The sequence below is a fragment of the Acyrthosiphon pisum genome, chromosome A2, assembly GCF_005508785.2.
Source record: "Acyrthosiphon pisum isolate AL4f chromosome A2, pea_aphid_22Mar2018_4r6ur, whole genome shotgun sequence".
NCBI lineage: Eukaryota > Metazoa > Arthropoda > Insecta > Hemiptera > Aphididae > Acyrthosiphon > Acyrthosiphon pisum.
The window spans coordinates 50,006,173-50,024,822 of NC_042495.1; the positions used below are offsets into that span (position 1 = coordinate 50,006,173).

General features: G+C 29.9%; 1 protein-coding gene across 1 annotated transcript in view; it reads right to left on the reverse strand.

The window, feature by feature from the left end:
- The window catches only part of LOC100165234 (putative transcription factor SOX-15), an 88,434-nt gene extending 76,827 nt beyond the window's left edge, over nt 1–11,607 (reverse strand). Inside the window, exon 1 of the mRNA XM_001952507.5 lies at nt 10,903–11,607. Coding sequence (XP_001952542.2) covers nt 10,903–10,991 — 89 coding nt within the window. The 5' untranslated portion in view covers nt 10,992–11,607. The remainder of the gene's footprint in view (nt 1–10,902) is intronic.
- Between the last annotated feature and the right edge of the window lie 7,043 nt (nt 11,608–18,650).

The following is an 18,650-nucleotide window of genomic DNA, read 5'->3' on the forward strand; positions in this document are numbered from 1 at the left end:
TAAGTGTATGAGTTTTCAAGTGTTTATCCATTCATAGCTGCAAATATAATTTAACTATTCAAGTACCTACTTATTTAAATTATTTTTATAATTTATAAGGAAGTTACGAAGAACAAACAAAAATCAGTCGATCCCTGCTCGATCATTGACTACAGCTTTTCATTTTTTTGTCCCTATTCAGTATTAATATTTGTACCAATTTCTTGACTAAGTGTATAACTTATGCCGGGGAAGAATGCGTGCTGTTATGCCCTCAGAAAAATCTCAAATAGTTGGAATTACACGTTGGAAAATATTGGGCATGCCATACATACTCTGACGCAAATTTGAGGTCACATAAGACCACATCGACCTTCAAATTTTATCACTTTTTATGCGATATGGGTTTAGTGTTTTGTTTACATATATGTTCCGTTAATATCCAGGTACCTATATATATATATATATATATATAGATATAAGTGTCAAATGTTAAAATTAAAATTATTAATTATAAAACAATGTACTTACGGGGTATTATGTCATACACCGCGACAATACTTTTCAATTTTCATGAATTTTCTTTTCCGAAGATTTTAAAATTTTTTTCGAGAATGTTATCGGTGTGTCATGACACGGCATATGCCTATTATAAGCGTCTATGCCCGCTAATCGTACATGATGTTATAATATATTATACACGTGCAATGTAGGTACACGGTATACAATGTATAGATCTGCGTACCATGGACTATTGACTTTACTCCGCGTAAGTCTCATCGTTCCCCAATCACAAGAAATTTAGAATAGGTACATTTTTCCGGTCTAGTTCGATTTTATACCGCTCTACCAGCGTAAAATAAAACACTAAGTGAAACACGACGATATTAAACAGTAGATGTAGAAGAAAATTGGTTGGAAAACGTCGTAACATATTAAATATAATTATATTAATACAATTAATATTTTATTATAAAATGGATAAAGTGGGGTGGGGGGGGGAGTCGTTCAAACAATACTATAATTTATTATTCGTTATATAATTTCAACCATATTTAACCAAGTTCCCCATATTGTAACTATAATTTATAACATTCGTACCTAACCTATATGAATAACGGGACTATTTATTGTATTTACTAGATTCTATAACATTTTAAACAACTTTTCATGTGCTTATTCCATGTAAAATAATAAGCCTGTTAGTAAAAGGATGATGGCGTAACTCGCACATATATTATTGTGTTTCAAAGTCAAAAACGCACCGGTGAACTCATAATTTGGATGTTTTGCGCAATTTGTTTTGAAATGCATTACCAATGTGATAATTATCAATATAGGTATGTATAAACTATCTATAATTAGATGATGTCATGACGATAGTTAAAATACTAAATAATAATATATATTAATCTGATGAAATTATAACATTTTTACGAGTACCCCCTATGTACATTTTTTAATTTAAATGGTTTATTTTGAGTTCTACAATGACGGAAATTTTTTTTTGATTTTAGGGCGAAAAACTAAAGTTAAAATACACGACGGCCTAATATACATTTATAATTTTTTTTTTTTAATTTTCTATATAAATAATAATCATAAAACTATGTGGCTTATATTTTTTGTTTATAAATGTTTAGATTACTTATAATATTATATTATACTTTTATCAAAAAACCAATATCATACCTACCTTATAGTGTATATAAATTATATAATATATATATCTGTTATCATGGTTTGAAATATTATTATTTTTTTGGCTACAATGATTTATTTTAACAGAATAGTTTACCAATCAAATGGTACACTTAAAATGATTTATTTTTAGTTTAGAATAGGAATATTTCTCAATTTATGAGTAGGAACTTTTTATGCAAAAATAAGTAAATTAACGTAAAATAAATTTCAGTCCTGGTTAGGTACAGGTGTGTACTTATAATTTAGGTAAGTCATTGAAATTGTTGTCAGAAATAAAATATATATTATTTATGCAATTTATATACATGCGATTTGTTGAAAAAAACTTTTAAGAAATCTTCTACCGTCGGCAACTTAACGATCGTATCCACACTCAGATTACCAGCAAACGGCCAAATGGGTGGTGGGTCGTGGTAAGGAGGGAGTTGGAGCGGAGGAGCGAGGAGGGTGTCATTTTTACGGTGCATGCGTAATGGTTCTGCATGGTTACACACGGTATGGTTATATATTATATGTAATATGTGTGTGTATGTGTGTTGGTGCGATGACCACCGAGAGGACACGTCCGCCTGTGTTACATAGTGGCTGTCATCGTCATATGCACACACACATACACTATGGGTACTTTAGTTTATACACTGCACAGTGTGTATGTGTTTGTGTGTATGTGCGTGTATGTGTTTGTGTGTGTGTGTGTGTGTGTGTGTGTGTGTGTGTGTGTGAGAGAGTACGGTCATGTGCGTGTCCTAGACGATATTATTATTATCATGTGGTCTACGTTATTTTGTTATTTTTTTTATATTAGCACAGCCCGAGTGTACCTATATAATAATATTTACGAGTATGTTACACGAGTTCCCAAACGATATTATATCCTAATGTAATATTTTAGTATTTGATTTAAGTTCGAATAATACGCATAATATGCGGTGCACATTCTTTGGAATGTTTATTCAAAATTATTAATTTAGTAAGGATACGTTTAAAACTTATAACTTATAGGTACTACACAAATTATGAATTTCGTTGTTAAAGCTTAGGTTTTAAATTTAAATTTAGTTAATAGTTATCATAACTATAAAACTAAGTCGTGCGATACTCTAGCACTTGACGTTTACACCGTGGTCGTTATCGACGATAAAAATGACATGATTATATCCTAATACTATAATATTATGTATATCGTATATCATCCTACAACGATGACCACCGCCTGCCTGTGTGCTACGCTCGAGTATATACACCGAGCACGCCTGAAGGGCATCGCGAAATCATGCAGGTACAACAGGTACTCATCTACACCTGTTGTACCAGTGCATAATATAATACGTGCAGTTCTTCGTGTTTTAGTCGTCGACGACCATATACAATAATATGTGTTATTATGCGACACTCGAGAAGTTGTGCAATGTTCAAGAGGATATATTAATATTATATAGATATATATATATATAATATGTGTGTGTGTGTGTGTTCGCGCGCGCGTGCGAGTATGTACTGCAAGCTGTCGATAATCTCGACTATGTGATCGACACGTGCGACACGTCTCTTTCGTCCGAGACGAAAATTGGATCGAAATCCACCGTGAACGGGGTCGCGGGAATACGAATAATCATCAAATTCGATTTATCATTGTCGCGTTGTTATTTCATTCATCATCACCGTCGCCGTCGGCATATCTGCTGCTTGCGCCAGGCCCGTATTTAGGGGGGGGAGTGTACCTTGTTGCCCGGGGCAGCAAATTGTATGGTCAATTTAGGGGGCGGCAAATTTATGTTGACATATTATTATTGTGTATTAATTGTATCAAAAATAAATTAATTAATATTATATATTTTTATTTTTACTATAAACTTCTAAGCAAATATTACAGCTAAAAACGTATATTTTTTTCATCAATTAGTCAGAAAATAATATTAATAATTACAAAAAATATTAAAGGTAAACTATAAACTAAGAAAGGTGTTTTGCGTTGGAATCAGAAATAACAAGTAGGTAATGCAGATTTTAAAGAAATTAATAATTATCACTTTATTTTAAAATCTCCAATCTAGAAGAAAGTTATAACTTATAAATGTATCTAGATTATATCATAAATTATTATTAAGGCTCTTGAAAACGGATCGTTTTTTCGTAGTATTTACGTGCATTTAGAGTTTAGACCGATAAGCGGAAAAAAATTAACCCAGTACCATGAGTCAAATTTTAATTTTGAAAACCCATTTGAATTCCTTATTATCTTTCCTTGGTTGTGTATTTAATAGATTTTTGTTTTTCGATTTTAACAATAAGAAAAAAAATTAAACGCTTATAAAGAAATCATTGTATTAATTTTTGTTTTACTTTTTTTTACAAAAACTATAATATCATGTTTATTTAACATTGGTTTTCCTAGAGATTTAAGACATAACTAATAGATGAAAATATTAAATATTGCAACGAATGCAGTTGAGGGATAGCTTCATAAAATTTTTTCTTTAAAATGTGTGTTTTGAATGCTTAATATGATGGTACTTTAAAAAAGTCTGTCAAATTGCCTTTGTAATTTATGGTTAAAACACTTTAAAACTACAAAATCTTGTTATTTAGTTTAAAATACCAAAAATAACATTTTTGATTTTTTTTTTTTGTAAATGTGAGTTTTTTTCTTAACATTTTGGTGGAATCAGATATTTCAGAATTTAATTATTATTCTTACTGTATATTGTATTGTAAATAAAGTAATTTAAAAAAAAAAAAACCCCGACCGGTGGAAATTCGCAAACTCGCGGTCTAGTGTATAACTTTTAAACTAAGTCCGACCGACAAATTATGCTTGAATCACTGATTGTTCTTAACTCATTGTAATATAAAGGTTTCCAAAACAAATCTGACAGCATTTATGCCACAAAAAAATAGTTATCCTTTACATTTTAAGAAATACCTTTTTTTAGGGGGTGGCAAAATGTGTTGCCCCGGGGAGCAAAATGTTCAAATACGGCCCAGGCTTGCCCACCAATAGTCTAAGGCTATGGTAAATATAATTTTATTATATTATTTTGTTTGTGCCGAGGTTTTCTTCCACCGTCGGCGGTGTTTGGCAAAATACCTAATGTAATAGTTATATAGAATACGGGTTTAGAATTTTACATGTATTTTTATAATTTTAAGATTAATAATGTGTATTTTGCGATGTTGTTGCATGCTTCACAATTTTTGGAAATAATATAACAAAACACAAGTAAATCCTGGTGTAAACACTCCGACAGTAAAACTTCTAAGTTATAATATTTGTTTACCATTGCATGTGACATGAGTATATAGCGTCCAAATAATTAATCCTGCACCTAAGATACAAAATAGTATTATAGGTAAATATATAGATGTATATTGTATATAATATATAAAGTATTCACATAAAAACGCACTGCAACATCTGAACGATATATTTTGTTATTTATTATATAATCAGACGATTATCATAATGTATTTATATCAAAAAAGCGCACTGTAAATATTGATAGGTATTAAATTTATGCACACGTAAACCACCTAAATTAGTTTGCACGACAGTCTGAAACACTAAATATAATATAATTATTCTTTGATAAACTCACAGATACGAACCATTTCCAAGTATTTTTTTCTTCCTAGATTTGCATTTTTTTTCGTCTCGTCGGATTAACGGAAGGTGAAAACGTGTTTTTTTCAGAATGATTGAAATTAATGAAAGATTCAGATGATTAGAACAGGAAGAATGAAAGAAGAAAAAAATCCACATAACTTTAACGAAGCCTTTTACATTGGAGCCACTTTCTTTAGACACGGGATCCCGATGGTAATTAACGTTAATTTAAGTCACAACGAGATTTAAATTTTTACTCGTTTTATTTTTTTTTTTTCAGTCTAATTTTTATACATTTCATTTTACTTTGTACGCTTGACGGCGCGTAACAGATAGTCGAATCGTGTGGCACATACATCTATATGGGTACACGCCGACGATGACTGCAGCATACACATTACACACATTGTGACAAAATGTTTTTTTTTCATTGACGTATTATTATTATTAAAAAAAAATAATAACACGTAGGTATATGGTTTTTTCGACATTTTTATGATTATTTTCATATATTATTATTTTTATTTTAAATCAGTATGGACTGCGAAAAACACCATAAACTGAGCGCTAAAATGCGTGGAAATATGTGCTTCGTGTCCGTGAACAAAACGCAATTATCATGCATTTACATAATTTAATAAGCAATGAAAATTACACATATTCGCTCTAATATGTGTAGTGTTGCGACTTATCCATAATTATTGCCGAGATTAGCACACAAATCCGTTGAATGAAAGCCAACTTACCTACAGAGCTTAACTTGTAAAAAAAATAAACAAAAATTAACTATTGAAGCAGTAATCCTTTATTAAAAAAAACAAATGTCCCTAAAATATTTTAGTATAATATGTAGTAGGTATCTAAGTGTCATATTCGTGTAGCGATTTAGGTGGGAATAATTTACACGCATACCATGTTTAAGACCGGACGTTTTCATAAATTATTGTAAAATTACTTGTACATTGAAGAATTTTATAATAAAAAAATGAAATCTAGACCTTGTTCCATCTAATGGCTTTATAATGTTGCATATGACATCGCTTACAAGTGAGTGTTCGATTAAATTATCATTTCGAATAATGGCAATTAAGATAAAACAGTTGATAATTAGCTGAGTGTTATCAAAATCAATTACATAATAATATATACTGTTATAAAAATATTGTTTGTATACATTATATACATTTTTACTTGTACACGCGATCTTATTTGTATTTTGCATTCATTAATTTTATAATAGTTTAAAATGTAATTAATATAGGTACTTAAATTATCATAATTTATAATTTAACAACTAAATAATATATTACCATTTCTCGTCTAAAGAAATAATAAGATTATAAATTGAAGACTACTATTGAAGAATACTTATTATATCACCTATAATGTATTTTGAATTATACATTTAATTTTTTTAATTTTTGTCTGTACTTTGAGTTATGGCCCGAATTGAAATAAAATAAAATAAATCGAAATTAGGTACATACGAAACTAGTGAAATGTTCAATATATTATATTATTAACTGTCCTAATATAATTAGTTATATGTACTCAAATTATATTAGGTAACGCATATATAAAAAATAAGACCATAAAAACTCGTATATAAAATACAAAATATCAACACTAAATAATGACGAATAAAAAAACCACAGTCCACAGCACAAGATTGTATATTTTTAAAAATATTTTAATAAAATAAAAAATATAATACAAACATTGTTTTCTCTTATACACAAGAAAGTAATTTTATTTTGGTAGGAACGTAATAAAAATATAAAATACATGTAGGTAATAATTTTCCTGGCTGTTTCTCGTAAACGTTTCGCTCACGCGTCACGCCCCCCACCCACCCCCCAATCATAATCAGCATACTTCTTTGATTATTGAAAACGGATAAGAAATACAACTATTTTTTTGTTTTGTTTCTTTTTTTACGGCAAAAATAAAAGTATATTATTTTAGAAAGAAAAATTCTGTGGGAACTCGTTTGCTTAAATTATTACAATAAATTAAAATAGTAGAACCTAACTTGTGCATCTTAATTAAAAAATGTTGCTCAAATTGTACGATTCCGACGGTTCCTATTAATACGGTTAATTTTACTTAAAAGTATAATGGTTTATTTTTACAATGACGAATCGCGATGCAAAGATAACAACTGCGCGGGATTGAGTAAAAGGGTTAGGTAGGTACAATAAAAGGCCTACGTTGGATAATACGACCTAATTACTATAGATACTTATCAGGTATTTTTTTTTCTCGAGATTATTAATAGAGGTCAAGAGTCAGGCCAATACTCCCGTTGTATTTATTCTTATTGTAAGATTAACAAAAATAAGAAAATCGTATACCGTATATTATACGTTATGTGTGGTGGTTGTGCAATTTTTATAGAAGACAATACCTATACCGGGTGATTATTTAATGTAAGATGAATTAATTATTTCATAAAAAACTATTAAAGTTTTTGAAAATATTTGCTTTAAATCTTTAAAGTTGTTAAAAACAACATTTTTCTAAAAAATATATGCGTATGTTTTACTTTTTTTTGTCGTTCTTTTTTTTAAATTTTAAATTTTTAGTTTTTTTAATAACAACATGCTTTTTAATTCTCAATTCCAAAGCAAAGTATTTTTTGAAGTACTTCACGATATATTATAAAAATCGAATTTCAGATAAGTAGTTCATAAAGTTTTAATGTGTGGAATGGAGTGGTATGTACCCCGCAAAATGTTGTTCGACCACGCTGGCACGCTGCTCATCAAAACTTTAAACACTTGAAACTACAATACTGGTATAATAAACTACTTGTCCGAAATTTGATTTTGTAGATTGAAATAAGGTAAGTACTCAAAGCTCAGGCTTCGGAATATGAAATTAAAAATGTATGTTATCAGCTATCAATTATAATTCAATACAGTAAAAAACTAAAAACATGACCGGAGTCGTTTTAAAATGAACAGTCATTTTGTAACTTGAAAATTATGTAATTGAAACATTTTCAAAAACGGTAGTGTTTTCTAAAATAATGAGTGATAAGTTAAATGGAACACTCTGTATAATATGATACTAATACGTATGTCGTATATAGGCGCACAGCGCACGTTATTGTTGTCACCTGATAGACACTGTTGTTTAGTTTTTCAATCGTGATTTATTTTTAGGATATAATATTATTATGCCGCGCAATAAATGAGTAGTATTATTATATTATTATAATATATTGTGCAATATAATATCATGTTCTATGAAAACACGGTCAATAAGGTATTAACCAAAGATAATTATATATAGACGCATGTTTACAGGAAGTGCGATATTGTTTGTTTTTATAGTTCTTACTCAAAAATGTGATAACGCGTTAGGTACCTACGCGTTCTCGCCGTCTCGAGAGAACGTATTGCTTTCGATGACGAAAGTGCATGTGGCTGCACGGCGTTGTATCAATGATAAAAGAAAAAACATCGAATGTGTGTTTAAAGTGAAATTTAGACTACACGCAGTGGTTGCATTATATTACGAGTATTAACTATATAGGGCATAGACTATATTATGGCAACGCATATGCATATTATTATTGTGTGAAGGTATATACTGTACAAAAATTGAGAAATATCGAAATCATCTCGTTCGTATAGGTTACGTCGCTACGAATTATCACTGTGTGCAAAAATGTTTTTTACACGCGTGATTAAAATCGTATAAAGGAAGTCACAAGTTTATAAGTAAGTACTGTTTTCTGTACTCGTTTAAATATGGGATGGAACTATAGTTATATCATTATAATGATATCGAACAGTCTCCGTATACTTAGATGTGTATACACTATATAGGCATACTGTATACACATAATATTATTATACTGCACCATTTGACAATTACTGATAGTGACTTAGCGAATAGTTACAATTCTGAGAAAGAGCTTGTGAGTGTATTTAATAATAATAATAATAATAATAATAATAATAAAAACATGTTAACAATGTTATATATTATGGAAATAAGAATAAAGCAATTTTTTTTTTATCGAGCAAAACTGTATTCGAGCATCTGTTTTCGTCCGATCAAACAATTATTACGCATCAATCAAGATACATGTATTTTCACAAATTTTGATTAAATTATACGACACGGGCCAATGGAAGCTGCGTCGTGTAACGATTGGCTGGTTGCTGGTTTTATGATTCTGAATAAAATTATCTTTACGGCGGCAATAAAAAAAAACCAACACCTTACGGTCGTTCCCGTGGAATATTTTACGTTGGAAAAAAACCGCACTTTTAACAGCGTTACAAGATAAAAGTTTCATGTGAGGTCAATTAGTTCTGGTGTAGACTCGGCCTTGGCGGATATGCTTAAAAATAGTATCGTGACAAAATTTTCAGCTAAAAGAAGTACCGACTGTACGCAGAGTTGCAGAGATAAAATTTATGAATTTACGTTTCACGTGACACAAATGATGGGAGACAAAAATGTTAATGGTACGTACATTACTAATTATAATTTTATATATATTTAACAGAATCAAGAAAATATCGTCATGACGTGTTAATTGATAAAATAAACCTATAAAATATAAATATTCCATTGGCGTTACCAGTTTACAAGCTACAATACTGACCCAGAAAAAAGTATTTGTGTCTAGTGCCTACGATGTTCAACGGAAATCATAGGTCATCGGGATTTTCGTTCTTGAAGAGAACATGTACACAAATGCCGCACATTTATTATACACGACACATTAGCACTCTTCCTTTCTCCGAGTTCCTTAATCTGTGATAAATGCTTGTTTCATTCTGTTATTTTTATTTATTATGATTATGGACGATAGTATCTTGTATGTAATTATAAACGTTTCGTCGGTGTTGTGTTTTTGATGAGTGTAACGACTTAAACGTCAGCGCATACAAATAAACAAAAAATAACTTAATCGTAGGACTACATTGGTCATCATTAAGATCTGCAGGAATTTTACTTCAACGACCCGACACCATAGGTATTATTGGTACAGTAAAATCACTCGAATCGATAAGCGACGAAATAATAAATAATTTCAACAACGCACTTATTGTTGTTAAATTTAACAATAAGTACGTATAATAACAAGTGTGTAACGCACAATTAATGATGTAAAAAAATTCACTACATAAAAAAGCAGACCCTAAATTTCCTGTCCACCGGCATGATATGATTGCTATACAAATAGCAACTGTAGGAATAGTGGAAAAAGTAAAATTTGATTGCCTAAAAATCCTGGTATCCGACGGCCATGGTCATACATCGAAATCCATATAGGCACTTAATATTACATTATTAATTGATAACGTACCTACAACTTCTATCAATATGGTGGCGGTAATGGTATCACCTTTTTTAAAAAAAAACATTAGGGGGATGGTGGTTTAGCGTTGATTTTTGAGAAGTCGTGCGAAGACTTTCTGTTTTTTTTTCTACAACATGAACCATAATTGGCTCAATGTGGAGGGTATATCTATGGTACCTATGCTGTAGTGCATGAATACGGTTTATAACATAGCTGGTAAAGTGTTAATATAAATAGAATCACGAAAGACAAAATATAAACACGGCTTAATAAATTATAGCCAACTTACGAGTAACCGGACGGCGCGTACGCCGCGGCGACGTTGTCCTGTATCATAGTGTCCGGTTCGGGATCGGCGACACCAGACGAAGAAGACATTGTTGTTGGCAGCGAGCTGGTGGGAACGCGGTCATGTCAACGACATGTCTTACGCGAAAATTGAGGGAAAAAAATCAAAAAGAAAAACCCCGCGAATCGAAATCGAAGACGACCCGACGTTTGACGGAATACCGCGGGAACGGTATTATAGGCTATATTGTGCTTCCCGCTGCCGCTAAAATTAGGAGGCAGAAGTACTTACGAAAATATTATTATTATCTTCCGAAACTGACCGATGTGAAAACACACGACGAAATTCGGTTGAGTAAAAAAAATTTACCATCTACGTCTATCCAACCGCGATCGAGAGCAAACCGGCGCACTCGCGAATTTTCGCACGTCGAGTCGTTGGCGGTGCGACGTATTACAATTTTTTTTTTCACTTTTTCTTCGATAACAAAGCTCAGAAACAAACAGAGAAAAAGACAATTTTTAAAACCGACGACCGAACGACGTCTCGTGCGAGCAGATTCGACGTGTGTGCGTTTTTGTTTGCGCGCGCGAGAGCGAACCACTTGAACAGCCGGGCGAGTTATGGCGTACTGAATCGGTTTCGGCCGCCGCGCGGTGTGCGCAGGACGGCCAAAGGGGATAACCGGCACCTATGCGTGTTACCTGGCCTTCGTGCGCCGCGCGCCGCGCTAGTGATGTGCCGCCGCCGCCGCCGTCGTATATTTTAAAACAATATGTTGCGTACGGTATATACCAATATACCTGTAGTACGGTTGCGTGGTATTGCGAGCTCCTCTCTCAGAAATAATAATAATAATAGTAGTAATAATAACATTAGGTAGGTAGGTAATAATATTATGCACCGAAACGACCGTGGCCAATCGGTGCAAAATTATTACGACTTACGAACGCAAAAAAAAAAATGTATTTTCTTAATACTACTAGGTACTACAACTACTACTACCCGTACGCACACTATACGTATCCGTGAATAAGACTGTGGAAAAATTAAAACAAACCGACAATTATCGACAAGGTATATAGGCACTATGATATTGTGCTATTCGATTGTATAATATTATTGATGGTTTAGACTTTAGATGCGCGTGCGTATTAAACAAAATATAATCGGATATTTTTATCTGCTCGTTTTGGTATAATCCGTGTTCCGGTGTTCGGCCGCCAGTCCATGTGCAGGTGGTTGTAAGTGGTAATATCACATACCTATCTAATAATAATATTTATTATTTTGTAGACGGATTTGCATTAATTTAGTTGCGATTATTAATCATTGTCATTACCAGTCTTGTAAAGAATACTTTTATTTTGTATTCGGAATACATATTCGAATACTTTTTTTCACAACTAGTTTTTGACAGTTTTTGAATGATTGGTATTTAACATTTATTAATTAATAATTAAACATATAACGTAATCATAAGTTATTTATACATTTTGACCGCATATGATTTGGCCGATACGGGCCATACGGGATACAACACATTGGTATTTATAAAAATAATCATATCATGGGCCAATATTATATTTCGTTTAAAGAATAAAATTAATGTTCATGATTTATAATATGTCTTGTCACAAATTTAAAACTATTTTTCTGAATCGGAAAAAAGTATTTTTTTAATGAATAAAAAATACAAATAAAAGTATTCAGAATACGTATTCGAATACTTCTTAAAAAAAGTATTTAAAATATCATTCGAATACAAAAAAAGTATTCAAATACTTTTATTTGAATACATTTATTCGAATACTTTACAAGACTGGTCATTACCTAGTTGAAATGCCAAATTTAATTTTTTTAAACCACTACTATTGTTAATTTTCTTCAATTTAAGAACACAATAATTATCGTAATCACTTTTACAAACTGATTAATGATTACTGATTAGTGATTACCTTTTTGCACTGAATATAGAATATTTTATAAATTTTATATGATAAACAGTTAACATATTTTAAAGGATATCTGTAGTCGAAAAATTGCAGTATCGGAGTTCTGATTATATAACAAATAACATTAATCATTTTAAGAAAACCATATGCACGTAGTTTTTTAAGGTTAATTCCTATATGAAATATACAACTCTGATTTACCTAGGTATCTATATTCAAACATTTGAGATTCCATGCGTGGAATAAATAAAATAAAAGTCAATAAATAAAAATATTACTTAAGTATTGCAAAAATTAATTTTGAACTATTAAACATTTAAATATTATTCTATAACTAGAAATGTTATTTATGTAGCGATAAATTCTTCAAAAATATATTTGATATAGGACAATTAATCTATTACAAATAACACCTTTATAAGTAATATAAGAAATATAATGAGTTTTCATTAATTATATTTGGTTAGTATTTGATAAACTATTATTATTGAACATCCTGTGAATGATATATTCTTATTAGGTAGTAATGTTGTCATGTTGAAAGTAAATTATTTTTAATATATACCTATGTAATATGTATAGTAATTAATAGAAAATAAGACATATTATAATGTGCGATATATGGTTGTTATACATTGACTATTGTATGCAGAGTTCCCAAGCTCTAGAAATTCACTGTGCGTTATTCAGTTTAATTTTAATAAAATATGTAGGACGTAGAAACCTATTATAAGCTATAATTTATTTTTTAAAGACAATTTTAATACCAAACCAAGTACCAAATCTGAATTACAAATTGACGTTTATTGAAATGCAATGTTATACATTTCATTGGTGATATAATTTTTAGAATGTTATAGACAATTTATTTTTAATATTAGTATAATATTTGACAAGTACCTAAAGATATTATAGCTGGATACAATATATTTTTTATTATTTTATGTAATGTGAAAACTGAAAAAAACATAAGTTATTTGTATTAAACAAATGAAGGCTTCAAAATCTCAGGTTATTAGTTTTTATTGAGATAATAGATTATATGTGTAAATGTGTGTATTGTGTAAATATACATAAAAAGAAAAAGTACAGTTAATGATGATTCTTAATGATATATGTATTAGATTTACACAATATTAGAACTTATTTATAAACTGTATTTTGGTTAAGAGTTTGATAATTTTGGTGACGTTATTTTAGTTAAGCGCTTCTAAGTTTTTTTCATGCTCCAATGTTCGATGGAATAGAGAGTTTAGTACGTAGATATGTCCTGGTATTTCGTGGATTCTTCAATTATGCATTTGACGGAAAGTTCAGTTGGTATTTATCACATATGGGTGGATAAAAATATAAGTAATTTATTTTTGTTCATAAATCGTTGATTTTAAGATGCCTTCAATTAGTTTCACTAGTCACCACTAATAGGGAAAAACAGTTTTTATGAGAAATTATTGATTATTAACTACGCACCACTGATATTTAGCACTCAAATTCGCACTCAAAACAGCGCCAAATTCCTAATTATTGTCCTATTATTTGATACAATAATTAAAGGTGTTGTACAATAATTTATATCTCATATGTGATCCTACTGCATTGAGGTAGGATTTAGTTATCAGTAAATGCAGAAGTGCACCATTTGGATCATAGACCTATAAACTATAGTGCGTTTCATTATAACTGCGACTTGACGCTAACGTACTTCGTGGTGGTTTTGTCTCAAACCAGGGGTTTTCAAACTAGGATCGAAAAAATATGTAAAATATTCGTTATCAATTTTAAATTTTCAGCGCAACTTTACGCGCTAGTTTTAGAAACCCTTAAGAAACACCACGAGGCGCGTTAGCGTCGAGTCGCAGTTACAATGAAACGCACTATAATGGACAGCGCATCCCACCCTGCATGATAATGCTAGGCGATCATATACACCATATACCTAACTGAGAGAGAAAGAACATAAAGCCCGAATAAGGATCTGTATATATTATACAACTTTGTTTCTTTTCTCGCTCACTCTTCATCGTACCCCTGACTTTTATCTTTAAGCGCTGTCCATTAGTTAATAGGTCTATGATTTGGACATATTCTGGTTTAATATTATAATCTGTGATAATATAATAATATATAGGAGACTTCAACCGTATTTTGTAGTTTTTTTCGTTCCGAAAATTGTGGATTTTGAATTCACGGGGAACTGCAAGTTGAATAATATGTGTTTAAGTATATTACAATTTATATTAGTAGTATTAATAAATGTTATGAAACTGACTGCATAACGTGATCCATAATAAAGACAATAATGCACCTTCGCCGTAGACAATGGGTTACGACTTCCAGCAAGGGAAGTGAAGATTTCCGGGAACACGAGTATACCATTACTATTTTATAACTCATGGTCGAATGGGCTTGATTATGAAGTTATCAAATTTTGAGATTATTGAATTGATAAAATTTTTGAAATGTAGTATAGCTCGAATACAAAATCCGTTTCCACATAGGATAAAATAACAATTAGTGCGATTTGACAGACGGATATTAAACGTTAAAAACATAAATGCGTTTGGTTTTGGGTATTTTTTTTTGTACATTTTTTTTTAACTCTAGACATTTACGAAACATTACAACGATGCTAACATAGTACTAACATAAATAATTTTATAGAAAACCGATGTGTTGATGGCCTCGATTATTAAATAATTATACATTTTATAATAACCGTTTATTTGCATTAATACCCTTAATTCATTAAATTGTTTAGAATAGTTAATATTATTAATTATCTAATTATAAATATATTAATAAATTACTAATTATTATTATTAAAAACTAAGTGTATGGGAAAATGTTAACATGATTTAAATGTGACACCATCAACAATTTAATTAAAATAAATATAGGACAAAAATGAAAGTATAAAAATGAAAAATAGTTTATGATGAGAAAAAAATGGTAGTTGGTAGTCGAATTAAAAGTGACGCAGAATTAATTTTATATTTAATTTATAAAATAAACTAAACAAGACATTCAAAATCCAAATCAACGTTGAAAATATATTATAATGAATTTATATTTTAAACAAAAAATGTATTTTCTATTTCTTTAAAAATTCTGTTCTTACTATAGTATTTTGTAGCGTATCTAGGAATTTTTCAAGTGCGGGATATACAATTTTTAATAGACATTCAGTATACACATATAATATTCATATTGTTATATAGATGTTGACATGTTGTATTGTGTACAAAATTTTTTTTCTGGGAGGAATATGACCCCCATATTCCCTATCCCCCCCCCCATAGATACGCCACTGATAGTAGTTTTACTGGAATTACATACAAAGACATGGTCATTTAAGTCAGGTATGTAATGAGTCATGACCAAAGAAATGTTCATCTTATATCATTAGTCTGAATCATGGTTATCTACACCAGTGTCCAGTGTAATATTTAGATAGTATAGTATAGTAATATAGATAACCGTGATAATTACTTATGAGTTATGACATATTATTTACCTATAGAGTATACCTAATACACTATATATATTTTTATTCAAAATAAAATGCTTAAACGGAAAACGGAAAAATTGATTTGTATCTATCGGCTATCAACAGGTAATGTAATTTTATATTATACAATCGAATTAAATTAAATTTCTAAATAGAATCAATTTATCAATATGATGAATATTGAATTTATGCGAATAAAATATAAATGCATACAAATTGATTTGAAAATTTATAACTCATTATGCTATTATTTTATGTACACCTACATGGACCTTGGACGTAAAAAATTAAACTCAGCGTGACACTGAGAACTATTATACTTCTCTAAATATAAGTTTTTTAAATATATCTCATTAAATTTAAGCCACCACATAATAATTTACCATATTCATATTTCGTAAAATAACTAGATGAGATAGGGAGTAAATTTAATGCCGATTAAATATATTGGTATATATAATATAGATGGTAAAATTGATGGTTTATGATGGTTAAAAAAGAATGACGATGATTCACAGTATATTATTTACAGGAAACGCTGATTTAGTGGTCTCTTTACTCATTCTTATGAGCTGCGTATAAATGTTTTCACAAATCACCATTCAAGATAGGATTATTTATTTATTTTTCAACGGACCTTATTTTTTTACGAACTCGGCTGGCAAAACCCGTAAAATTGTCTGTTTTACGGGACTTGAAACCTTGTCTGTACGCTCGACTTACAGCAACGATAGTATATTATACAATACATAAATCATATTACATATGACTCATATAACGAATGCAAATAAATAGCCCTCGAAAATGTGGTGACATAAAAACTGTTGGAGACATTATTACTATATTACGTACGTAATAGAGTTGTAGCGTAGTATAGCGTTGTAACTACACAGGTCACGATGGGAAGAAAATCAGGAAAAAGCAAACATGTTTCATGATTTCAAATTTGATTTTTTTATAATTTATTTATATGATGTCAGAAAAAAAATCCCCAAAAGCAATAAAACAAAAAATATGGGTTGAAAAATGCGGAAGTCACCGGATCTTACATTATGTTTTAAAACTATATGACTATTGTATAAAATAAAAAAATTGGTATCACAATAATGGATTATGTTGTCGCGGGTTACTATATAAAAGCTTTATATACCTACTTTAGATAAAATATATTAATTTGTTCGTTTTCACTTTTCAGTCATTACTTATCTCTTAAGCTTATACCAACTGTACGTACCTACATGGAAATGAAAACGTACAATACTATTATAGTATTATGTAAAATATTGTGTTATTGTGTTTTTATTTTTAAATGTACAGGTTTAACCTTTAACAATTTAATTGTTACTTTCGAGTGGGTTCTTGAAAAATAATAGCTTCTGTTAAATAAATGTTACTTGAATATAATTGAGATATCAATTTTTTAAGTGCTATTATATTGTAATATTAAACTGATATATAATGAAATTTGTGTTAATCATAATATGTAATACCTGCAGCAGTATACGTACATCGGTACATCAATATTATGTACACATATAGTGCAATCACTAATCAATCACTAAACTAAACTACAGTAATCAGTTTTTCTTCCTACGTTTAAAATAAAAATACCGTTATGTCAATTGAATTGTTTTTAATTGGTAAATCTATATTAGATATATTATACATTAATATGCTAATACTAATGATTTGAATATTTGAACAAATTTAAACTTTGTTAATTTAATACTAAAGTTGAAACTATAGAAATTCAATACGGTGAACGTGGATGGACCATTAATCAATTAGATAATGGATGATTTTAAACCCATCTTGTCCAAATTCCTGGAGTATAATTATATTGTATACCAACATTCAACAGTTATTAAAACATTTTTCGCTGGGTAAAAAAGCTTGAAAATGTAATACAAGGTGCCTCATCAGTTGTTGTAAGTGAAAAAAAAAGTTGAGTGTAAATCCACTAGCTTTTTTATGAGCTTCTGAAATTAGAAACTCATAAACATTTTTCTTTGTATATCTGAGATTTGAAAATTTAATACAAGATTTCTCATAAGTTTGCCTACTTTTACCAAATAAATAATGTCTACTAGAAAGTCAAATAAAATTTGTACGAGTGTTTGAAGTTCAAATGTTGACAACATTTATCAAATTTAAAATTTACAAGTTATTTTGTAGTTAAAAATGTATAAAATGTCTAATTTTTATAGCTAAGAATTAAAAATTTCTTATAAAACAAGGTTCCATGTATGTATTCTATACCAAATCGTCTAAAAAACTATATAAAT